The following is a 25802-nucleotide window of genomic DNA, read 5'->3' on the forward strand; positions in this document are numbered from 1 at the left end:
GTCGAAGAGTCATTCTGCTCGTAAAACGTCAGGCTCGCGCACCTACGCAACATGTGACATCGCGTATGATCCATTGTTTGTCGCAGAGGAGATTCTAGTCACGTTAATGTTAAAAAAGCCTTTAGAAAAATCTATTCTCGTAAAGAATACACATTGCAATGCACTATAGTTTTACTCGTAGTACAACGTTACTGTTCTTGTTTCATGTACAAACAAAAGCACAGAGGAACAATCAAGTTAAATAGCTACATGTTTTTCTCGTTCCTCGATTACTTCAACTTGGCCTCTTCTTTTCAGTAATATAAATGTAATGAAACTTTGTTTATTGTGAAAAGCAAAGGGGGACGAGATGATTCATTTACTCACCGTTTCGAAGCAGGTAGAGCAGGACGCGAGACAGTGATTCATCGGGACCGTTCACCGGCTAACTACTTCATCGTCGATGGTGCACCATCTCTGGCTCGGCCAAGGGAATTTCTGTCGCGCACACGTACGACACGGGATTCGTTGCAACACCGAAATTATCGGCGCGCAGGGACACGTCTGCGGTGCACTTCTTCGATTTCACTGACTAGAAGAGGCGAGCGTGCGCGCGCTCTAGCGAGATCACGTCCCGATCCCGCTAACCTGAGTCCGATCGGGAACAACCTGTTGGAAGGAACGCCGCACGACCGAAACCAGTCACAAGATGCTCGAAACAATCGTAACCGGCTGGAACGTAGCGGAAAAGAGGACTTCTCTCCGTTGCGCCGCGGACAGCATTGCTCAGAAGTGCTCCGGACGTACCGGCCGCACCTGTGCTCCCTCCTTTCGAACCCTTCCTACACCTTTTCTTACTTTCTCCACGTTCTTCCTTTTTCCTCGAACCGCTCCTCGCTTTTCTTCCGTATCTCCCTCTGTGATCTCTCCTCTTTCTATCTTTCTCTCTTCCTCGTTTCGGTGACACTGCGTCCCCTTTCCTCTTCAGATCCTCGGCTTCCCCGCACGCCGCACAGTGGCCGATATTCTTAAAAAGTCGGACGAAAGTCCGGATGACTTGAAAATTTTATTTATCCGAAAATAATTGTTCATTTTCGTAGATAGATGTATCGGCAGTGTCAAGTAATAGCTAATAACGTAACGTGTTATCACGACGAGTCTTTTAAACGGGTAGTATGCAGTATGCAGGTCTCTCTTTAATTATGTTATGATTTTTCGGGGTCTTGGATTTTTGTAATAACACTCGTGAGACCAGGATGAATTATCCGAATTTTAGACCACTTGCTGTGGAGGAGAAAGCAGTTCAGAAGAATTATGGAGAAACTCGAGTCTTACGATTTATAACAGTTATGAACATTATAAGCTTCATTCGCTTGTAGAGGAGTCATTATCTTTTTGCAATTACGAATGTATGTAACGTTTAGCTTGCAATTATTATTTGGTGAATCTTCAACGAAAATGTATGTCCTACAATGAAGCTGTGACGTTACTTCGATTGTACTATAGCTGCGTTAATAGCTCGAAGATTTTCGATACGTGAGAACTATTAATCGCGGAAGTCGTAATTCGCATAAGAGCTTTGACTTCTTCAGTTACGTCTAAGCTTCCTTTTTAGATCACTTGTCAAGGATACTCTGTTCTTACAAGTATAGTATTTACCGTCATCCGGTACTTCAGGGTTTGTTCTAATTTCGAATTTTCGAGGTTTAGGGAAATGATTTGCTACGACTTTGGTATATTTTTTAACAGATAGCGAATAGCAAAAGTATTATACGTTAGTGAAGTTGTGGAGAACGCTTCGGAGGATATCGTGAATTTAAATGAGGCCGTGAGGCTGTACAAACTATGGCCGACATGACATGAAATATTAAATGATATATTTGTATGCGCGAATGGCGTTCGTATGGCCGTGATAGTTATTTTAATTTTGCATCGAGCTTCCGTGGAGTCCTATGTGTCGCAAGATACTTCCGAAACGGAAATATTTTTTTACACTTCAACAATAATACGAGTAATTTGTTGGAAGAAATTATTTAGAAGTGTTATACGTGAGGAATTAGGAGAAGTCGTTGTTGGAAATATATAAGGATAGAATTGCTTAGAAGTGTGCCAACGTCGCAGAAAGATATATGTCTAAATGTTTCCATTAAATGTATATTGATCTCTTTGAACATCTTCCGTAACATTTACTTTCATAACGTACATATAAACTCGAAATAAATCTACATGTAGAAATTATATATGTACGGGTGTTATACAATAATGTGTTGTGTATTCTTTGCGACTTCGTAAAACGTGGCAATTGTAATCGCTATTTATTTTCGCGAAAATTATATATTCGAAAGTGCGCAGGACAGAATAAGCTCTTAAATATATAGAAAAGAATTCGTTTCGGTATAATTAATCATTGTAGAAACACGTTGAAGTCAAACATATATATACTTGTTCGTTTTGGCAGAAAATATATAATGCATGTGTGTTCAAAAAGAATGGACAATGAAATTAGTGAGAATGAAAAGATCTCGCTCTCAAAAATCAGTAAGAAAATATGTATATACGTGTATATATATATATATATATATGTGTGTGTGTATGTATGTATATATATTGGTATATATAAATATATTAATATCAAAATGAAGAATATTTTAAGAGTGGTGATCTCAAATATATGTTGTGAATATACATATCTTGCTTGTCGATTGTTTAGCATTTATTTCATTATTTTAAATTAGTTTCCGAATATATATATTTTTCTCTTTTTTCCCGTTCGTCTTCTTTATAAGATTCGTCACGTAAAATCGTATCGATCGCTCGTATGTATATCTCCCAGAAGGAATGCAATACACAAAACAATGAAACTCTCTTACAAAAATTAAAATTAAAACTTATTTAAACAGAGAAAGTACGATTAAGTGGTACTTAAACTTAAAATTTTGATTTTTCTTGTTTCCTCTTTTCTTTTTTAACAACGCTACGATTTTACGGGTAATCCAAAGAATTAGCTCGTATAAATGATTTTATAATGTAGAGACGAAGATATGTCTAACTAGAACGGATACCTTTTAGAATTAACAGAAACTAGCAAAGTTATTTCGAGATCGGAAACTATGAAACCCGTAATTATAGCGATTAGATCATCACTTTTTACATTGCTCGTTGGTCGCTTCCCTTTCACTCGATAAGCGTTTCTATATCTTTAAATTGCATTATTTTTCTTTCTCTTACATATACATAACATCAGATAAAGATGCGTACGTACGTGTAGATGATTATCTATTTGCTTAACCAGAACTTCTCAAACGTTGATTAATTATAAATGTTGAAATTACAAGGAAATTGTTTAATTTTTACATCGATTCAAGAATTCCTGGTTAACAGAAGTGACAGGGTAAACACGCTGTCATCGCGTTTACTGTTTTCGTAGACAAGGAGAGACAACGCATAAAAAATATTACAGTCAAGCGATCGATTAACGCATTGCTCGTCACAACTAGATTTCATTCCATCAGAATCCATTCCTGCGAATAGGCTTAAATTCTGATGCATAGTATGCTCCTTATGGTTTTGGTAACGTTCCCGTGGATCTAGCAACGCGTTAATCATAAGACACAATTAATTAATCTGATAAAATTAAGGAATTCAACCTTTATAGACTAGACACTATGATCTTTACTTCGTACATTTTGATTTGGAACCTAAAGAAGAGAATTTCAATATTCTCGTAACTCTTTTCTTTCTGTTTTTTTTTGTTTTGTACCATACTCATCACCAAGATACGATATTATATGCAAAGATCAATTTCTCTTTAGCCTATCCTAGATCATTTGACGATGAACATTAAAAGAACAATTAATAAACATCTTCTCTATTCACTATAGTTATAGGTAATCTATGAAACATTCATTGTCAAATATAATCGATCACTTATATATAAGACACAACTATTCCAAAAGCAGCTCTTGTTCGTTACATCGAAGAACACTTCGATCCTTTTCGGGAGGAAGAGTGTTTGTATTAAAATAGCAGCGACTTCGATACAACATTCAATGTAATTATTCTTTTCTTTTTTTGTGCTCAACTTTCTCGGAAATGCGCTGATAAATCGCTGTCGAATTGTTTTGTCCACCGGGACAATTTCTTAAAAAAATATTGCAACTTCGAAGCGTTGCACACACCGATAAAATACATTACATGAATTTTTCCAGAGTCTTATAAAATTAGATGCTTCTGTTTAGCTATGTCCTCTATCTCTCTCTCTCTTAAATGTTTGCCACTTTCTTTTACTTTAAAGATAACATGGATAGACTATAACGCTACAAGAGACAAAACCGCTTTAGTAGCGTCCTTACAATAATATAATCTCATTTGGACATCAATATTAATTACCAGATCGATCATTTCGGAGCATCTATGATGTACCTTAAATATATATATAATATAATATTTTGTATATATATATATATATATATATATATATATATATATATATTTATATAGATGTGTGTTATGTACGTTGAAACTGGCGCGTTGGCAACAAAATGGTCGTAGATAGTATTATGCATTGTTTACTGTTTAATATCCTCGTTTTTTGTAAGCTCTGTACGCTTGATAAAAATCACATCAAAGAAATACAGAAGAAAAACGTCTCCAAAGATTAGTAACTAATGATAAAAATCGTGTCAAAGAGAAAATGCTTTTGTACCGGTTTTCTTTTTTTTTTCACGGGAAGAAATGAAAATCGTTGGCAGTTTAGAGAGCATACTGAACCAAAGTCAGAGTAACTTCCGGGACAGTATTTCTTGTTTAAATATATACCAGTTGCAACAAGAACAATTCGAATCCTTATCGGTCGCACAAAATTCATACGTTCCTCTTTTCACTCTCGCTCTTCCATTCGTACCTTAACAAATATTAAACGTTAATTTGGTCTACTACTTTGGCCTAACGAAAATATAAAAGGTTTCTACACCGCTTATGTTTCCAGCAGTGGAAGACTTTTGTCGCCAGGTGGCACGAACAAAAGCTGTGAGACAAGCGATGTGCCCAGAGAAGAATGTCGAAGGGGCTGCCATGGGAATGACGGTGCACGATGGACACCGGGAGCGCTTATGGCTCTAGCTGGGCTGACGATATCGAGGAAAAAGAAATACCGCGCGTTCCAGCGTGCAAATAAGAAAGGACGCAATAGACAATGCGCGAAAAACTGGCGGCAAAAGAAAACCACACCCACCGGAGACTTTGGTACTAATGTTTAAACATCCGAGGTCTCCGTTCTACTACGTCCTGTATGGGTCTTAAGGGCGGCTTTTTTCGACCATATGTGTCCATAATAGTGTAAGTGGTTTAAATTGACGAATCTGAAAGCTTTGAGCGTTAAAAAACCTCACTCGGCCACGCCTCTGTCCCCACCCACGAGCTCCACGCTCGCTCAAGATACGCTCGATTTTATTTTCATTGTTACTGTTTAATCATGGATTAAAGACTTCACTTAAACACACCTTTTTCCTATATTCGCTCAAGACACGCCCACAATTCTAGATTGATGGATCGTCTAATTGGTCAATCAAATTCACTCGCCACATCCACGGAATTTCAATTATCGTCATCTCTCACGACTCTAAAAGCACTACGATAACTATTACAATATAAATTGATGAATCTGAAAGCTTGGAGCGTTAGAAAACCTCGCTCGGTCACGCCCCTGTCCCCACCACGCGCCCTCAGCTCCGCCCACAAATTCAAAACTCCTCCCACTAATCTACAAATCAGTAGTCACAATTTTAGAAAAAAATGAGTTTATCAGTTGTTTCACATCACATTATTTTAACTGAATTAATTCAATGTAACTTTCACTGTTTATTTCAACATTATATGGCATTTATTTAGTGGTAATATCCTTTCCCTCGAAGTATCTCGAAACAAGAAATATATATTTGGATCACTTTCAGAATTATAGGCACACATAGTCGTTCCAAATGCAACAGCACAGTGTCTACCGCGTAAATCATTGAAAAGAAGTCTCTGTACACTGCTCTTCGACGCTAAGGTTTACGGAGCACTAAAAGCGACTATTTTACATTACCCAATATCCATAATTACATTATTGATTTTACGATTTATCCAAATTTTCGATAGCAGTGAGTTATTCTATTTTAAAGTGCGTATAAAGACTCTGTTGACTGGCTGTGCATGTTAGACCACGGCCAGGAGAAGATCGATCGAATGTACCATAGACCGGAATATTCTAATCGCGGATAATTCGCATATAATGTTTGTTAAAGGCGTCCTCGAACGGAGCTGGGGGATCGGGTACCGACACCGGCTGAACTATGTCATAAAGACTTATCTGTAACTTGGTCGCCTGGTGAGAGAAGAAGCAAGTGATTCGCTAAAGAACTTCGGAGATCCGGGTCCCGAGATGATCCGAGCCGGATACAGTTCAACGTCGCCTGGTGGAAAGAATGTATTTAACCAGCCTGTGTGATAAGCTGAGAACGGTCAGTCTGCGTGACCTCGACAGAAAGATTGAGCCAGGCTCCTCTCCTGTTTGTAGAGGCGATATGGTGTCCCTACGTGTCTGAACGCGATCTTCTCACTGATAAAAGTGCAGATCCGCGGAGTCCTGGGAGCATCCGATGCTCGTAAACATAGCACATCTATTTGCCATGAGGTAGGTACTCTGTAAAATATTCTACATCGAATGATGAACCAAACTAGCGCGCGTCCCTTCTCGCTGAACTAAAAAAAAGCACGCGTTCGGTCAAATCTCGCGAGTGCCAGTAACAACGAAGATCTATCGAAGAAATAGCAGTTGCTATACTGTGCGGACATTCACACAATTGTGTTCCGTGAAAGAATTTTCGTGCGGTCTCTTACTAGATTATCCGCGGTTGTAAATAATATAAAATCGAGTAGAAGTTTCAAATAAAAAAAGAATTACAAAGGTATAAATATACGTCGGTAGAAAAGAGAACTGTCGATCGTGTTTTGTTCCTGAGTAGGATCATAATACAAACGTCTAGAACGCTCGGACAGTACACAGGCTAAAGAATACTGAGAACTATACGCGATGCTGCTCGGTTAAAGCGAGGCATTCGCTGATCAGTCACACAGAGACAGATACCCAGAAAACCTATTCGAATTGGCACAGAGATCAAATTGTTATACCGGTTGGAGAACATTCTGACACAACGATATGTGGCGTAAAGGATGGTTCAAAAGACGGCGCATCCGGCACGCGTTTACGTTCAAGCTTTGTATCTGTTGGACGAGCCGATCGTGCAGCACAACACCAACGAGAATATCAATCCGAGAAGCTCCAAAACGCCTATCCCCGCTGCGACGCCTATCACCACGTTCTTCTGGCTGTTCAAGAAGTCCATCAGCTTGTCTATGCAGCCCTGTGGAAAACAGATTCGTCAGATTTAATCGAGGACGTGCTTACGCGATGCTAATGCAAGGCGATCGGCACATTAACGAGTTCAACCGGCCGTGATTCCACCAATGATTCACCGTATTGTATTCCTCGAAATCAGAGGGAGCTGTTTTCTGTGGCGAAGCAGAGGGAAATTATTGTTGCATGTGGAATGTCCGATTTTATAATGCAAATGTTGCAATGCGTTTTGATCAAGAAATACAGTTGGAAGGTTCATTGTATGTACAGTCAGCGGCAATATTAATTGTATACCCTTAAAAATCGCATAACTTTTTAGAAATTGGTCCAAAGGACTTGAATTTTTTAAAGATGTTAGACCGACTAGTTCGCTAGAGAATAAGTAAACTAAAATTTATTAAGATTGCAATTGGTAGGAATCATACAAAATTTAAAAAATGATGATTTGTCAACTTTCTTATCTGGGCCTGTAACGATAATTTAAAAAATGCGTTTTATAGATTTCATCGCAATCGGTCAACATTGCAATGAGCTACATACGTTTAAAGATGAAAGGTTAAGGGTGAAAGTCGCAGATTTTCAGTCTTGCCAGGGCATCTCGCCTTTACGTGATCATCTTTAAACGTTAGTAGCTCATTGCAATGTTGACCGATTTTTTCAGTATGCCTATAACCGAAATCTATAAAACGCATTTTTTAAATTATCGTTACAGGACCAGATAAAAATGTTGACAAAAGATCATTTTTAAAAATTTTGTATGATTCCTACCAATTGCAATCGTAATAAATTTTAGTTTACTTATTCTCTAGCGAACTAGCCGGTCTAACATCTTAAAGAAATTCAAGTTCTTTGGACCAATTTCTAAAAAGTTATGCGATTTTTAAGGGTGTCTACTTAATATTGCCGCTGACTGTAACTTCGAGGTACAAATCATACGATCCTATCTTCAATTTTCATTTACACATACATAAATTTGATTTGTGCGTGCTCCTTCTGCATGTGTGTGGAAAAACGAAACGTATCGACATTTTTTACATGCAACGACCATTCGGTGTAATACGTTCGGTTGAACAGAAAATGTTCTCCAGACGAGAATTATGAAACGCGGGGAGATTACCTCGTTGTATATCGCGTGGAAATTGACCTCGCTGGCAACCTTAATTTCCCTGGCCGCTGCGCAATCCGGGCTATCCTTGACTTTGCAGCAAGACTCCGGCACTCTGTACACGTTGTTTGCTTCTCCGGAAACGGTCAAACTTACTGGAAGCGAAGCATCTTTCGTGGCGTATTTACTACCGGTCCAATCCGAAGGACCGGTAGCCCCGCAACATCCGAGATCGGACTGGAACGAATCCACCGCCTGCGTGTACGACTCTTCGACGCTGTATTTGTTCTGGAAAATGATGTCAATGCAGAATCCGTACTGTTACGTTACGTTGCCGATTCGTAAAAAGTTTCATGTATCGAGGATATACAGGGTGACAAGAAATAACGGAGTTAATCATTTCTTATTATAATTCTGTCAAATTGACGAATTTTGAAAAACCAAATAATACCAACCATAACATAGACCTTTAGTACTCATATATTTAAGAAGTTTCGAAATGGCCACCCTTTGCGCCGATACAGAGGCTCAAACGTGTCTTGAAATTTTCCCACTCCTGGTACAGAGATTTTTTCAATGACTCCAAATTTTTATGGGGCCGAGCACAGGCCCTGGCCTCCAAAATCGACCACACGCTGTAGTCCATCGGGTTGAGATTCCGTGAGTACGGCGGCCATTCCACAGATGTGATGAAACCTGGAAAATGGGCTTTGCACCACTCCTGAGTCGTTTTCGCCCTGTGGGCCGGCGTGGAATCCTGCTGTAACGTCCATTCCGGATCGCCGAGGTGCTGTTGGGCCCACAGAAGTACGACGGCTTCGAGAATGTCCCGTCGATACACTTCTTGGTTGATTTTGACCACTTGATCCACGAAAACCGTAGCAAATCCCATTTTCCAGGTTTCATCACATCTGCGGAATGGCCGCCGTACTCACCGGATCTCAACTCTATGAACTCCAGCGTTTGGTTGATTCTGGAGGCCAGGGCCTGTGCTCAGCCCCATAAAAGTTTCGAGTCGCTGAAAAAATCTCTGCGCCGTTTGTGGGACCGAATGACGCCAGAAGAGCTGCGGCCCATAGCCGAAAATTTCTAAAATTTCCTCTGAATCGGCTCAAGGGTGGCCACTTCGAAACTTCTTAAATATATGAATACTAAAGGTCTACGTTATGGTTGTGATCATTTGGTTTTTCAATATTCGTCGATTCGACAGAATTATAATAAGAAATGTTTAACTCCGTTATTTCTTGTCACCCTGTATTATTTTAGTTTGACCGTTTTACAACACTAAGTTTACTGGACCCGTCAAACTGACGGATTCTAATATTCTTAATCCGAAATTGTTAGGATTCTAAAGATGCTTCCCTAAGGAATTATTTACCAAATTGATTTCTTCGGGTATACAGGGTGTCCCAGCTAACTTGACCACCTTGAATATCCTTGTTGTTTTTAAAGATACGTCAAATGTCCGAAGGACAATGTTGAATGGTGAAATCGGGCTCATACGATACCAAAGAAATTTTTGTTTTTATGTAATTTTTCTTAGAGATACGCAGGTCACCTTGATTTTTTAAAATGGAACGAGCTATTTTTTAATACATCAATCGATGCAGCTGGACATTCGTTACAAAAAGGTACTAACCTATGTATGTCGAAAAGTTAGTGGCTCAGGAGATATTTCAATTTAAATAATGGTGTTTTAGAGTTATTCAAATTGAAATATCTCCTGAACTACAAACTTTTCGACATACATAGGTTAGTACTTTTTCGTAACGAATGTTCAGCTGCATCGATTGATGTATTAAAAAATACGCGTACACCTACAAAAAAGCTACCAACATCGGATTAATTCCCCCTCGTAACCGAGCAAGTTCCATTTGATGCATTTTTTCCTAACACCAATAGCAGCCGAGTTATTCAGGTGGCCTGTTTCTGGCGCATCACCCTGTATTATTGGAAAAATGGCCAAAAATTTGGATAGATACATGCTTGTTATGTTGATAAAATAATGTGAAATAGGTATTTCTATAGCTCCGTGAACCTAGTGTTAATGGCGCTGATCTCGACACTTCGACGACATCAACCAAACCCATTGCCGCGTTTTTTTTTTTACAATGACTAAGACGAACGACGCGGCGTGATTAATTGAATGAGGTAAGCACGGTAATTCGAACAGAAGTGTACCGAGCCACGGTACCGCGTGAAAGAGAGTGCAAAAAAGTGAAACGAACAGACGATATAAACCGGTGTCTAATTCAGGAAGATGGATGGAGCAATTATGGGCGTCTGACCGGATAAGCCGGCTTTAGAAAAGCCGAATAGACTAATTATAGTCAGCCAAGATGGCGAAAACGGGTGGCGGGATAATTGCAATCTCCCGTAACGGTTGTTCCGCGAGCGTTTTAGCTAGCGATTGACTCGAGTAATTGTCGATACCTTAACGGTATTTATCAGGGAAGACTTGACCAGTTCCTCGAGGCTGTTGGAGTTGGTGTAAAGCCACGCTCCAGCTGCGATCTGCGCGACGATAACCACAAGAAGGCAGCTGAAGAAACCGACCAGCATGCATTGGGAAGAACGGATGGCGCCGCAACAGCCGAGAAAGGCTACGAGCAGCATGAGAATCCCGGCGGCTAGCAGAATGTAAAGTCCAGCGCTGAAATTGTGTTGCTCCTGGCTTAGAGACATCAAGAACGTTTGGTCTGTCAGCATCCACACGGCCAATCCGGCAGCAGCTAGGCCCACGACCTGGAAACATTTACGGCGCTTGAAATTGTAAAAACATTAGAAGACAGAAAATACAATTTCTGCTTCACTCGTGTTTTTTCCAATTCAGCTGGAACATTTTTATTTCGCATTAAAGATCCGCTGTTCAATTATCGATGTCATTATCCATGAGATGGCAGAACCGTATCGCCGCCTGAATGGAAGAACTAGGTAACTTACAATTCCTTATTTCAGGGAAATTGATGATACAGTAATTTAAGGTTTTAAGATTGTGGTAGGGAGACACCGTTATTTTAAACATAATGTCAGTATCTGCTTATATTTCTTTATTTTAAGTGGAACAACACATGAAAAAACATCATTTTGGATTAAAAAGAATGTTTAAAAAGTCGAGTTGCCCATTTATAACATATAAATAGAAATCTATATTTATTTTTTATCTACTTTGAACACTGCTCACTAGTTGGCGTAGATTACTTTGATAGGTTACTCAGTTTTTACATTAAATTCTACTTGATTTCTTCTTTATTACGAAGTAGATAACTCAAAATGTCCAAATTTCAAGTTACCTACATAGTTCTTACATTCAGGCGGCGATATGGAATGGAGAATGTTCTGGGTCGGAAGAAATGTATGGTTTTGGTGTTGAAATGCAGCGACTCCCATCAATATTCGGACGTTCTCGAGAAAGCGATAACTTCTTTTTAACATTCGACCATACGATTTATATATAAACTTTCTTCAGAAGTTAGAGCAATTAGTCTTTTACCAAATGTTGTAAAAATTGGACGGACAATTGTATAGAAAATACTAGAAATCTTCCGTACGTCTAGAAGCAGTCGAGGAAGCGAGAAGAGATTTCTGGAAATGTTTCGCGTTACAATGCATTCGGGACGCATACTTGAAGACCGTCGCAAAAAAGGTCACGGGGGAGAAGGACCAGGAAAGTCCACCGGTTTAACATGGAAATGTTCACATCTGGTGGGCAGGCCATTGTAAAGGGCACGTACTGTCGTGCGCCGCGCCGCGCCGACCGTTTCCCAAGAATACTTCATTATTTATCCATATAACGCATTGTGAACGGCGCTTAAGCCATAAACCAGAACACACTCTCGTCCCCGGCTTTCTCTGTTTCAATAGAGCTAAAAAGGTCAGGTATATTTTCGCGACAAAGTAGGAAGGGACACGTTGTTCCCGGTTGCATACAATGCGTCGTTTGCAACGGCGGCAGGGCGCAAAGTACGTTCGCGCGAAAATTTAACTGCAACGTGTTCCGCTCCTAAAACCTACACACGCAAGTCGCATTTAGAAACGGCGTTCTAAACGGGTGATATTGCATAGAGATAGAACGTTCTCGATTGAAACAAGATACATATTCATTTATAAATACATTCCATCATAAATGCGAGGCGGGTCAGCTGCGGAATTGTGAAGTTAAGGCGGTAGACACGTTTTTCCAGGATTGCAAGGCTGCGGGATATGCGCCTCCTCATTTTTCGATGATACAGAGATGGGGTTATGCAATAGTGAAAAGCGCTAGATAAAAGATAAAAGTCCAATATTTACGTTTACAAGGCCGTAATTTGCAATGTTCGGCAGCAGAATGGTGGAAATTACGCCTCGTACACGTAAAAATAGGACTTTTTACTACTGAAGCGCTTTTCGCTACTGAAAACCCCCATCGTTTGCACGTATATGCCGAACCCTTGCAATGCTGGAAACAAGTCCACCACTTTAAAAGGGGATAGACTCCTTTTTCCAGGATTGCAAGAGTGCGGGATATGCGCCTCCTCATTTTTCGATGATACAGAGATGGGGTTATGCAATAGTGAAAAGCGCTAGATAAAAGATAAAAGTCCAATATTTACGTTTACAAGGCCGTAATTTGCAATGTTCGGCAGCAGAATGGTGGAAATTACGCCTCGTACACGTAAAAATAGGACTTTTTACTACTGAAGCGCTTTTCGCTACTGAAAAACCCCATCGTTTGCACGCATATGCCGAACCCTTGCAATGCTGGAAACAAGTCCACCGCTTTAAAAGGGGATAGACTCCTTTTTCCAGGATTGCAAGGGTGCGGGATATGCGCCTCCTCATTTTTCGATGATACAGAGATGGGGTTATGCAATAGTGAAAAGCGCTAGATAAAAGATAAAAGTCCAATATTTACGTTTACAAGGCCGTAATTTGCAATGTTCGGCAGCAGAATGGTGGAAATTACGCCTCGTACACGTAAAAATAGGACTTTTTACTACTGAAGCGCTTTTCGCTACTGAAAAACCCCATCGTTTGCACGCATATGCCGAACCCTTGCAATGCTGGAAACAAGTCCACCGCTTTAAAAGGGGATAGACTCCTTTTTCCAGGATTGCAAGGGTGCGGGATATGCGCCTCCTCATTTTTCGATGATACAGAGATGGGGTTATGCAATAGTGAAAAGCGCTAGATAAAAGATAAAAGTCCAATATTTACGTTTACAAGGCCGTAATTTGCAATGTTCGGCAGCAGAATGGTGGAAATTACGCCTCGTACACGTAAAAATAGGACTTTTTACTACTGAAGCGCTTTTCGCTACTGAAAAACCCCATCGTTTGCACGCATATGCCGAACCCTTGCAATGCTGGAAACAAGTCCACCACTTTAAAAGGGGATAGACTCCTTTTTCCAGGATTGCAAGGGTGCGGGATATGCGCCTCCTCATTTTTCGATGATACAGAGATGGGGTTATGCAATAGTGAAAAGCGCTAGATAAAAGATAAAAGTCCAATATTTACGTTTACAAGGCCGTAATTTGCAATGTTCGGCAGCAGAATGGTGGAAATTACGCCTCGTACACGTAAAAATAGGACTTTTTACTACTGAAGCGCTTTTCGCTACTGAAAAACCCCATCGTTTGCACGCATATGCCGAACCCTTGCAATGCTGGAAACAAGTCCACCGCTTTAAAAGGGGATAGACTCCTTTTTCCAGGATTGCAAGGGTGCGGGAATCAAACACGGGGTTTTTCACTAGTCAAAAACGCTAGACAAAAGATTAGGGATTGCAATCCCGCGATGCGGGATCCCGCGTCATTAGTCCAGTCAACGAAAAATCGTAGAGGAAAATGGAAGGAACACAATTTTCAACTTTGGGACTTTGTTTGGACTAGTTAGGAGGTAAACATACTAAAAGTCCCCATTCCTAGGAGGTGAGCGGGTGCTGGGGGCACGTAGAAGATCCCTTTTTCGGTTTTCCGCTTATATTTCGGAAACTATGTGCCCCCTGCACCCCGCTCACCTCCTAGGAGTGGGGACTTCTAGTATGTTTACCTCCTAACTAGTCCAAACAAAGTCCCAAAATTAAAAATTGTGTTCCTTCCATTTTCCTCTACGATTTTTCGTTGACTGGACTAATGACGTGGGATCCCGCATCGCGGGATTGCAATCCCTACAAAAGATCGATGTAGGGCGCTATCTCCCCTCAAAAGTCCTATTTCTTCCGTTTACGAGGCGTAATTTGCATTATTCGGAAGCATACAACTGCGCATGTAGCTATTATCATAGCTACATACTGCCGAATAATGCAAATTACGCCTTGTAAACGAAAAAATAGGACTTTTAAGGGAGATAGCGCCCTAGATCGATTTTTCATCTAGCGTTTTTGACGACTGAAAACCAGAGCTTCGGGATCGGAGTCGGAGTAATTGCTGATCACTGTAGTCGGAGCCGGAGTAAGAAAAAGCTATATGTATAATTGTATATTGACTCCCACTAATATTCGGACACTCTTAAAAACACCATAACCTTTTTGATATTAGAATATACGACTTGAAATTTTTGGAGAAGTCAGAACAGTTGGTTTGCTACACAACGTGACAAAATTTTTTGAAAAAAAAACTGCAAGTTGTCGGAATTGCAGAGAAAATACTAAAAGTTGTATTTTTCAACTTTTTTATGTGGGCTTGTATGCAAAATTTAGAAAACACGTTTTGTAGATCTGTGCGAATTAAACGTATTCTGGAAATTTCATCAAAATCGGCCGACGTTGCAATGAGCTACAAACACGCGTTTAAAGATGGTAAAAATTGCAGATTTTGAAAACCCTCGTGTTTGATTTATCGAGAAATGAGAAGGCGAATCCCGCACCTTTGCAATTCTGGAGACGAGTCTGCCGCTCCAACGAAAACAACAGTCGCGTATACGCGTGGGAGGTATTATGTACTCTGCTCAAAAGATAGCTAGAGCTTTATCTAGCGTGCACACTACGGAGCATTTATCACTGTAACGGACCTAAATGGGTTACATTATCTGCACGGTCAGCTTTTTTAAAAGTGGCCTGTTCCCCCAGGCGAATCCTCGGACAGACCATTACTCAGTTAGCAGTAAAATCGGCGTGTTTACACGATAGGCGGCAGGATACAGAGTATACAGAGTCCTGAGAGAGGAAGGTTCAGTGGGTTAAACTTGCCGAACGAACGTGACTTCCACTCGACGCGTTATACCGGCGATGGCTCTCTTATCTCTTTTTCCTATCCTCTCGCTCCCTCTCGTTCTCTCGAACAGAAGACTTCCTGTATTCGCACGGCGTCCCGGTGATGTTCGAGCCTCGCATGCTGATGTAAGAACAGACGCAAGAACCACCGGTAGGATCGGTCGAGTCAAACGGATTCTTCGCGGATACGATCAGACGTCAAACATAGCGCGGTAAATCAAGTTAGAGGCGGGTCGCGAGCTGCGCGCTTATTTGCATTGGTCGGAGCTGTCGATCGATCACGCAGCCCGACTCGAACTAAGAAACAATTTTTCTTCACGTACCAAATTGAAACCGTTATCGCTAGACTGCGGATGCTTATGGAATTTTCAATTTGTCCAGACGAATTTGAGGGGAAAGTGCAATAAAATAGAATCTTATTTCCAGTGGTAGTTCGTGCAGATCTGAAATAAAATTCTGTCGAGTTTTATATTCTAGCATTTTCTGAAAATCTTGTAGAAGACATAAATGCATAAAGATCCGCAGATCTTCCAGCCAAGGTAAAACTGTCTGAACTCGTTGCGAGGAACCGAAGTCGTTTTCGAACTTCTTTCTTCGCTCTCTGTCGTAACTTGCAAATCGCCCGTGTATTTCCACGTGCTTGCATCATTCGTTCTTTCAAATTATACTGTTCTGCTGGTTGTAGGTAAACTTTTATTTATTTCTTTTAATGCGAAACATACATTTACACCGAAGATGTAAATGTCGACACATCAACGCGAATAAAAAAAACATGGATCGATAACTGTTTCACTGTCCAACAAATTTCAACATTTTTAATGTTCCCTAATTACTGTTGCGTGGTTCTTATAGAGTTTTTTGCGCTGCTTCCGAATCTGCCCTTAATTTTTCTCCTAGACGCACAGTTTTTGAGAAACGTGGCTTTGAAAAAAAATCATATTTTTCAACTTTAAACAAATATTGTGATGTTATCATAAAAGATATTGAATTGTTCTTTACAGCAAAAGATCCTGCAGACTTTCCCAAATAGGGGGATATCCAATATTACTACATTATGATTGTTTAAACATGTTTAAACAATCATTAAAGACGGAGAGACACCACTTTTGCACCAATTTTTGAGGATATTTTTCAATTTATCTCAAAAAATAAGGGTCCAGCAGAAAATCGAACTATACCACGCGATAGAGCAGACTTATATCTTGAGAAATCACCCTTTCAAGTTTGGAACGTCGACGTTTTTTTCGAACCAGAAAGCAAAATATCTTCGCCCGACATGAGTTGTCACCAGTGGCGCTCACCGCTCCGTATTCTGGTTCGAAAAAAACGTCGACGTTCCAAACTTAAAAGGGTGATTTCTCAAGATAAAAGTCTGCTCATCGCTTGGTATAGTTCGATTTTCTACTGGACCCTTATTTTTTGAGATAAATTGAAAAATATCCTCAAAAATTGGTGCAAAAGTGGTGTCTCTTCGTCTTTAATGATTGTTTAAACCTGTTTAAACATGTTTAAACAGTCATAATGTATTAATATTGGATATCCCTGTATTCGGGAAAGTCCACAGAATCTTTTACTGCAAAGAACAATTCAATCTTTCATAATAACATCACAATATTTGTTTAAAGTTGAAAAATATGATTTATTTTCGAAGCCGTGTTTCTCAAAAACTTAAGGACTGATTCGGGATCAGCGCAAGAAACTCTATAAGAACCACCTAACAGTAATTGTGAAACAAATTTGGTGTTGCACAGTGTATTTCACCGCTGTCGATTTGACACCGAGAAACAGACACGGTTGGTGAAATAAGGGTTAACGAGGAAACGTTATTTTTCGACAAGCTGTTCGTGTCTGCGTTTGTTAATGTTTTTGCTCGTTCCGTGACCGCGTGGGACGATCGTGTTACAATTTTGGAGATGGTAAACTCGGCGACATTTACTTCAATGAAGTAATGCCCACGCGTATTAAAGATCAACCGTTTAAACGGCTTTGGCTAACTGTGCTCATAAGAGGGTAACTAGTTGCTAGTTAGCAGTATGTCACATCTGTATGTGTACACATACATTTCTCAGTGCATACTCGTACCATAAACGAAGCGTTGGAAACGATGAATTAGTTATATACATATACGATACCGAAGAAATACTTTCTAAAGGTGATCGCCCTTAGAAACGCCCAACAGTTTCTTGCACGATTCGCAATCATTACAAATTGTTTTTCCCCATCAGTTTTCGCATTCCCATTTCCATTTCCATTCTCGGAAACTGATGACATCAAGTCACACAGAATAGAAAATAGAAAACAGGCCAACAGATGTGTTATGGGTTTTCCGTGAAAGCATTTGGCACCTTTATTCGATGCCAAGTATGCCAAGTTCAACACCGTTGCGAGATTATTTTATACTCGGAAATAGTTCCCAAAAGAAAAACAAAGATAAACGATTTCCGACGGAGCGGAAAATCACTTTCGCGTGCTGACTGTGTCCGATTAGCGCAATTATCACGAACGAAACACATATTCATCGAACTCTGGTCGTGTATAACTAAATCTGGGGTAATTGTTCCAGTAGTCAGCCAATTAAGGCACTAGTCTAATATTAATGAATTTCTATCTTTCCGGTACTATCTATTTTCTCCCATTAATGCTTTACAGATCTGACGTTCCAACAATTGCATATTAAAATAAGGACTCCGACAGCGAAAAGAAAAACTAGTCGTGGACATAAACGACTCGGACATTTGTCCGGGGCGCCATTTTGGTTGTAAGTGTGAGAAAAATATTGTTGTTAAATACCCAATTAATGGAAAATTTGCTTTTATTAAAATTTAAATAAGGTGATTTAATTTTTATTGAGAATAAGAAATATATTTATTAAGGGGCGGCAATTTGCCTTTTTGTCCGGGGCGACGTAACCGCTAGAGCGGGCGCTAAGGCGAAGGATTAAGTAAAAGTTTACTCGTACACGGAGTAAAAAGTAAAATAAAGATAATTTCATTCGATTGCAGCCAAATAAGATGACGTGTTATTGAAACAATCGTTCCTCAAACAGTTTATTTGATTAATACCATGTGAATCAGACGGCGCGGCGCGATCCTGGAACAGTAAGTGCGAATCGCATTCGTTCGACACCTTGTTCTCGGATTACTCATCATTTTGAATAATAGTGAAAACAAGAATCGGTGGGGGAGTGATTCACATTGATTCGCGGATGATCGAACAGCTGGGCTGTTCCCTCTCTCTCTCTCTCTCTCTCTCTCTCTCTCTCTCTCTCTCTCTCTCTCTCTCTCGCTGCATCAACTGTTTGCCGAGAAATTAACAATAGCAGTTGTGTCAGCAACGAGACGGGCAAAGATCGCGTCTAGTTTGAAAATGTTGAACGGGAATAAGTGCGTTTAAATATAGATTTCCAGTCAGAGAGCGAATATGTTCTTCCTACGAGATCGCGTCCTACACCGCGCGGCCCAGATACTTCTGTCGTCTGGGATGTTTTGAGTGCTGATACACAAGCTGTGTGTAGCAGGGCTGCGTTCACGATGTTCTTCGTGAGCCCTACACACTTTTCTATGCAACCCGCCCGTCTCGTCATTCGTTACACTTTAAACTGTCCTGGATAAGTTTTTAGAGGGTCCAAAGAAAGATAAGTGTCCATGTAAAATTTCTGTACGTCGCAATTAATGCGTACAGTTTTTATCTCCCTTAAAAATCCGCAGACTAATTATAATAAAGCAGAGACGTTTGGTTTTCTTTTTCATCGAATATCCGATTTTGCAAGATTTTTCATATTTCTATGGTCTGTGTGTTGTAATTTGATATACAGGGCAGTTCAAAAGTCATTTCAAAATGGAATTTATTCGTCGATACACAAATTCGAATTTAAAATGATCCAGTACCCTTCGGTCAGCTGAAGTTATTGGAAATAAAAGAATAAAATAGAATCGGTGGAATTATACAGGGTGACAAGAAATAACGGAGTTAAACATTTCTTATTATAATCCTGTCAACTCGACGAATTTTGAAAAACCACATGATAACAACCATAACATAGACCTTTGGTATTCATATACTTAAGAAGTTTCGAAGTGGCCACCCTTTGAGCCGATTCAGAGGCTCAAACGTGTTTTGAAATTTTCGGCTATGGGCCGCAGCTCTTCTGGCGTCATTCGGTCCCACACCCGGCGCAGAGATTTTTTCAGCGACTCGAAACTTTTATGGGGCTGAGCACAGGCCCTGGCCTCCAGAATCAACCAAACGCTGGAGTTCATAGAGTTGAGATCCGGTGAGTACGGCGGCCATTCCGCAGATGTGATGAAACCTGGAAAATGGGATTTGCTACGGTTTTCGTGAATCAAGGGGTCAAAATCAACCAAGAAGTGTGTCGACGGGACATTCTCGAAGCCGTCGTACTTCTGTGGGCCCAACAGCACCTCGGCGATCCGGAATGGACGTTACAGCAGGATTCCGCGCCGGCCCACAGGGCGAAAACGACTCAGGAGTGGTGCAAAGCCCATTTTCCAGGTTTCATCACATCTGTGGAATGGCCGCCGTACTCACCGAATCTCAACCCGATGGACTGCAGCGTGTGGTCGATTTTGGAGGCCAAGGTCTGTGCTCGGCCCCATAAAAATTTGAAGTCATTGAAAAAATCTCTGTACCAGGAGTGGGACCGAATGACGCCAGAAGAGCTGCGGCCCATTGCCGAAAATTTCAAAACACGTTTGAGCCTCTGTATCGGCGCAAAGGGTGGCCACTTCGAAACTTCTTAAATATATGAATACCAAAGGTCCACATGTTGTGGTTGTTATTATTTGGTTTTTCAAAATTCGTCAATTTGACAGAATTATAATAAGAAATGATTAACTCCGTTATTTCTTGTCACCCTGTAAAGTGTAAAACGTTAAATGATAGTCCTGAAAGAGTCGGTACACTAGCGGCAATTAATGCTCAGCCCGCTAAATCGATTACAGGTGAATCCTGCGAAATTTGGGGCAGATTGTCGATTGGCAAGAGAGATATCGCAGCCACCCACCCAGATCCAATCGATTCAGCTGCCCTCTAGAATTACGTTGGTTCGCGCCGCACCGGAAAACTGCAATGCTAATTAAAGGAAGTTCGACGGTTCACAAGAAGTCAATGATCTAATCATTAGAATGCTTTCTCCTATGTTTCGTGGGGAGGCATTTCGAAGTAAATACATACATATGTATTACGCGAGCAGTAGAGGCACACTGATTAGATTCCAGGCTGCGAGCATTCATTAAAAAAAGACTGTTATACACGATAGAAATTTGAAATGCGACGAGCGTGAACAAACACTGAATAACAACTTTCACGATTTGTCGTATTTCGCGATTACGATGGCCGAGGAAAAATTCGAGAAAAAACCTTGCACTCTCTCGCGGATGCAATCGATTCGGTCAGGTATTGCGTTGTTGCTAGGTAGCAAAACACGAACACGACATGGAAAAAATTCCCACTGTTCACGCGCGCGTCCGCCGGAAGTGACCACCCTCGTCCCATTTTTTTCCCCACTTTTTCGGAAACATTAAATATAGATCGTACACAGTATTTAAAGTACTCGAAAATGTTGTGAAGATCAGTTTGGAGAGGGACTTTCGTAATTGAAACGAATCGTGGACAACAGGGAAGAGAACTAATTCATATAACTCGAGTTGCAGCGAGTAAAGATTTTTCTTAACGTGGAGCTACGTTAATTTATCCAATTACGTCGAGAGTTCAGGCGCGGTACCCTATTTATCTTCCGAACAAGTTCGCGTTTTCAGATAAATTGCGAGGTCAGCGACGCGACGCGACCCGGGCAGAATAAAATAATGACTGGCATTAATAATCCTAACAATTTCCAAAACATTCATTCTTCTCTCATCTTCTATACGGAAGTCGAAAAATGCGAAGTAAGATAAATATTGAATTGTCCGATATAGTCAAGTAATCGAATTATTCTTTGCAGCACGTACTAGTTTTCATGGATATACACGCACGCAAGAATATTGCTCAATTGTAGTTATATTGAACGAAGTTGCACGCGCATTGTCACGCGAATCATTTGCATACTTATAACGGTCATAACTAGGCTGCGGATCTGTATGCTTATTTACGGCTTCTAAAAGTGTTAAAAACAGATGCTGGATATATAAAAATTTCAACATTTCACTTGTTCCCGCTTCCTTGAAATTTGCCTGGAGAAATTCAAAATTGCGTGAACATCCGCAATCTAGTGAAAACCACCCCTGCGTTGCAGCGCGAACGGCAACAATTTAATCGATCAATGAAAAGTTTCGAAATGCAACGTGATATTTTGCGTGTTCCGTTGCTTTCTACACGCATATAGCGTTCGGCATATAAAAATGTTCTACAGGAAAGTGAATATGCTGACAATGAACAGGGGAAGATACTCGAGGAGAGAAGTACTCGCTTTCCACAGGATATGAGAGGGAAAGTGCAGCAACAGATGAGATGGTTGTACGGTGATTATCGAAAGAGAGAATGCACTCGTAAAAATCAACCTACCAAGAATATCAGATTGATGAAGATCAGAGCGTATTTCACCGACCCATAACATTCCGATAGCACCATTTTCAGCTTGGTGTGCGACACTCGACACTCGGTTAGGGGACTTTCTCAGCAGTTCCAGAAAAAAAACACAGGGTCTCGCGAACCGACGGAGCAATCGTTTACATTCGTTTTCACACCGATGCACAAGGGGGAAGGTTTTCTTTGGCGTTGCAGTTAAAAGTTGTTCAGTTTCGTACTAGTACACACACGGAAGACGAACGCCGATCCATTCCACGCGACGGTTTACAAGCTACTGTCGCGGGACACGGACACGGACGATCGTGATCGGAACGATCGGTGTTGGTTTTTATTGCGAGTGCAAGCAACCTATGAAGAACGACGAACGGACTGCTGCTCTCGTTTGAAGCTGCAGCTTCTGACGTCATTCTCCCTATCCCCCTATCTCTGTCCCTCTGTCGGTAACTGCGTCTTTTTTCCACCAATGCGACGCGACGCTCGCATCGCGCATCTCTTACCTCCTCTCACAGCCAACCCTTGTTCTTCTCTCTCCTGCCAACGCGTTGTTTCGTACGTTTTCCTTCTTCGTGTCTCCTACCGTCGAATGCGCGCGAATATATGAATATGTAACGGTAAATGTAATAAACTGGTGATTGTGATTATGTATATAATTGCCGGTTATTATGTATGATCACCACTTAAATTTGGTAAATGTGATAAATTATTGAATATCTATCAAATTAACCGGCGAGTTTATACAGTGAGTGTAAAAAGTATCCGTGTAACTTTTTTATAATTGTATCAAACGACCTGATTTTTTATAATGAATTGGAAGCATTGGTTTACGAAACGACATGCAACAAAATTTTCAAAAAATTATAGTTTACAAGGTTACATGCAAAAATAGAAAAGGCATTTTCTAAAACTTTGTTTCGTTTTATTTTTTCTTTTATTTTATGTATGCAAAAGATTCTGCAAGACTTTCCCGACTTGTCCTGGCTTTGGTCGCGCATGCGCGTGGAACTCTGTCGGTCATTTACTTGCATTTACTCCAATTTACAGAATCTACGTGTATTTGAAATATATTATTGAGTGAAGACATTAAATACGTGCTGATACGTGTAAACTATTCAAATATTGCCAGGTACATTGATCAAATAAATTTATAAATTACAGCGAAATTGTTATAAATCCTAATTTAGTTATTACTTTGAAACTATAACTTGAATTCCGTCCACGTGACGTTTAGTTTGATGGTTATGTTTACGAAAGCATTGTCAATCTTCTTGTTGATTATTCAAACAAAATGGAAAGTCCTTGCACGTTGTATCTTATATGTATTTGAACGAATGTAAACCAAATTGATTTAATTTGGTTTTTAAAGGTCTTAAAGGATTCGGGACACCTCTGGTTACTTTGAATATGGACAATGAGCAATGCGCGAAGAAGCCAAAGTTAGAAAGCACAACGATAAAAGAAGGAGAAGCAGAGATTTTGGTGAGCAACACAAATGTATTTTACAATCCTGTACAAGAGTTTAACAGAGATCTGAGCACTGCGGTGTTAATGATTTACGCCAAAGCCAGAAACGAAGAGGTATCGAAGAAGGGTGCTCCAAAAAAAGATGGAATAACGGTTTTGGAAGCTCTGTCCGCAACAGGTCTGCGTAGTATTCGGTATGCTAAAGAAGTACAAGGTATAAAGCAAATTGTGGCCAATGATATCTCTATAAAGGCTGTAGACAGCATCAGAAGGAACGTGGAGCATAACCGAGTAGAAAATCTGATAAAGCCCAGCCACGAGGATGCCACGTTGCTGATGTATCAAAGTAGAAGAGAACAGTTCGATGTTATAGATTTGGATCCGTACGGTTGTCCAACGATATTCTTGGATGGCGCTGTCCAATGCGTATCCGATGGTGGTATGCTTATGGTTACAGCTACGGATATGGCCGTGTTGGCAGGGAATTCTCCTGAAACTTGTTACTTAAAATACGGAGCCATTTCTTTGAAATCGAAAGCTTGTCACGAAATAGCACTGCGCATATTGTTGCAAAATATTGCTTCGCACGCAGCTCGCTACGGAAGGTACATAGTACCGGTACTCTCAATAAGTGTGGACTTTTACATCAGAGTATTTGTAAAGATATTCTCTAGTCAAATTAGATGCAAAGATAACGCTACGAAAATAGGAATGGTGTATCAATGCACGGGGTGCGAAAGTCTGAATACTCAACCGTTATGCCATAAAAAGCCATCCGGATCTTATAAGGTGTCATCGTCGCCATGCGTGGATCAACTTTGTAAAATCTGTAAACACAAGCAACACGCCGGAGGACCTATATGGTTGGGCGCTTTACACGACCAAACGTTCGTCACCGAACTGCTATGTAACTTGCATATTATGAAGTTAGGAACCCTGAAAAGGATCGAAGGAGTTCTAAATGTTGTACACGAAGAATTAGACATTCCGTTGTACTATACGTTGGATCGTTTAATGTCTACGGTTCGATGCCATACACCGTCGATGTTAACATTCAGATCTGCGCTGTTGAACGCGGGATACCAGGTATCGTATTCGCACGCGAACAAAATATCGATAAAAACGGATGCGCCGCACCAAGTAATATGGGATATCGTTCGTACATGGGAAAAAGACCACCCTATAAAACGGGAAAAACTGTTGGAAAACAGTCCCGCGTTGCACATACTAAACACGCCGATTACTACGAATGTTTCATTCGATATACACCCGCTGGCCAATCCAGCTTCCAGGCAAAAACATTTGACTCGGTTTCAACACAATCCTACAATTAACTGGGGACCCGGTACTCGCGCCAAAACAATAATCGACTTGGAATCGAAAGTGAAAGATGAGAAAAGGATACGAAACCAAAATAAGAATGCTAAAAAAGAAAAGCTGCCAACCACAGACAATACCGAAGATCTGCAAACTGTTTTAAATGCCGAGTCTGCATGAATCGCGTGCAGACTGTAAATAAAGAAGACTCCTACTTGTAAATCTGAACTGATCTATTTTTATACCGTTAGACTTTGGATCACAAAAATATTTGTAATGGATAGAAATGTATTCGTCTCTTTACAGACATTTATGAAATTCTGATTTATAAGAGATTGTATTCACGCTGTTTGTAACACTTAGACCCCGTTCAGACACGGCGGAATCCGCGCGGACCTTATTTACATTAGCGTTCATGTATTCGTTCACACGCATCCGCGCGGTCGAACAATCACAAACAAAAATCGCGCGGTTTCCGCCGTGTCTGAACTACGGCTTATACAATTGTAAATATGGATATATTAATATATATATATAAATTCTGTGTAGTATAGAATATACAAAATGTACAGTATATTGCAATATACAGAACTCGTCATTATCAAATGAATTAACTTGTAATATAGTTGGAAGGCTAGCAGAGTTAGTACTAAAAATTTAAAACAGTTCAGCTAAATGAAAAGATAACATTCGATAACACACAATTTTATTTGATAATAAAGAAGCTTATATAGAACAAATGCACATGTAGAAACAAATCGTTTAATTTAATTAGCCCATTTAAGATTTTAATTTTTACAATAT

The 25802-nt window shown here is 40.3% G+C and overlaps 2 protein-coding genes across 3 annotated transcripts; one reads left to right on the top strand and one right to left on the bottom strand.

The window, feature by feature from the left end:
- Positions 1-4452: 4452 nt before the first annotated feature.
- On the bottom strand, positions 4453-22622 carry LOC143219205 (CD82 antigen). Of its 2 annotated transcripts, none has more exons than XM_076445141.1 (4): positions 22197-22622; positions 10914-11313; positions 8493-8768; positions 4453-7382 (listed from the first exon to the last, which is right to left on the bottom strand). In XM_076445141.1, exons 2-4 carry the CDS (start codon positions 11187-11189, stop codon positions 7230-7232), a joined length of 705 nt encoding a protein of 234 aa, XP_076301256.1. In that variant the 5' UTR covers positions 11190-11313; positions 22197-22622; the 3' UTR covers positions 4453-7229. The 2 variants fall into 2 exon arrangements, with proteins under 2 accessions (XP_076301256.1, XP_076301255.1); XM_076445140.1 differs by having other exon boundaries at positions 10914-11225; positions 22197-22621.
- LOC143219199 (tRNA (guanine(26)-N(2))-dimethyltransferase) lies at positions 22532-25752 on the top strand. The gene is made up of 2 exons (XM_076445135.1): positions 22532-23343; positions 23584-25752. Exon 2 carries the CDS (start codon positions 23622-23624, stop codon positions 25176-25178), a length of 1557 nt encoding a protein of 518 aa, XP_076301250.1. The 5' UTR covers positions 22532-23343; positions 23584-23621; the 3' UTR covers positions 25179-25752.
- Positions 25753-25802: the final 50 nt, after the last annotated feature.

This window comes from Lasioglossum baleicum, unplaced genomic scaffold (assembly GCF_051020765.1).
Source record: "Lasioglossum baleicum unplaced genomic scaffold, iyLasBale1 scaffold0021, whole genome shotgun sequence".
In the NCBI taxonomy this organism is placed as follows: Eukaryota; Metazoa; Arthropoda; class Insecta; order Hymenoptera; family Halictidae; genus Lasioglossum; species Lasioglossum baleicum.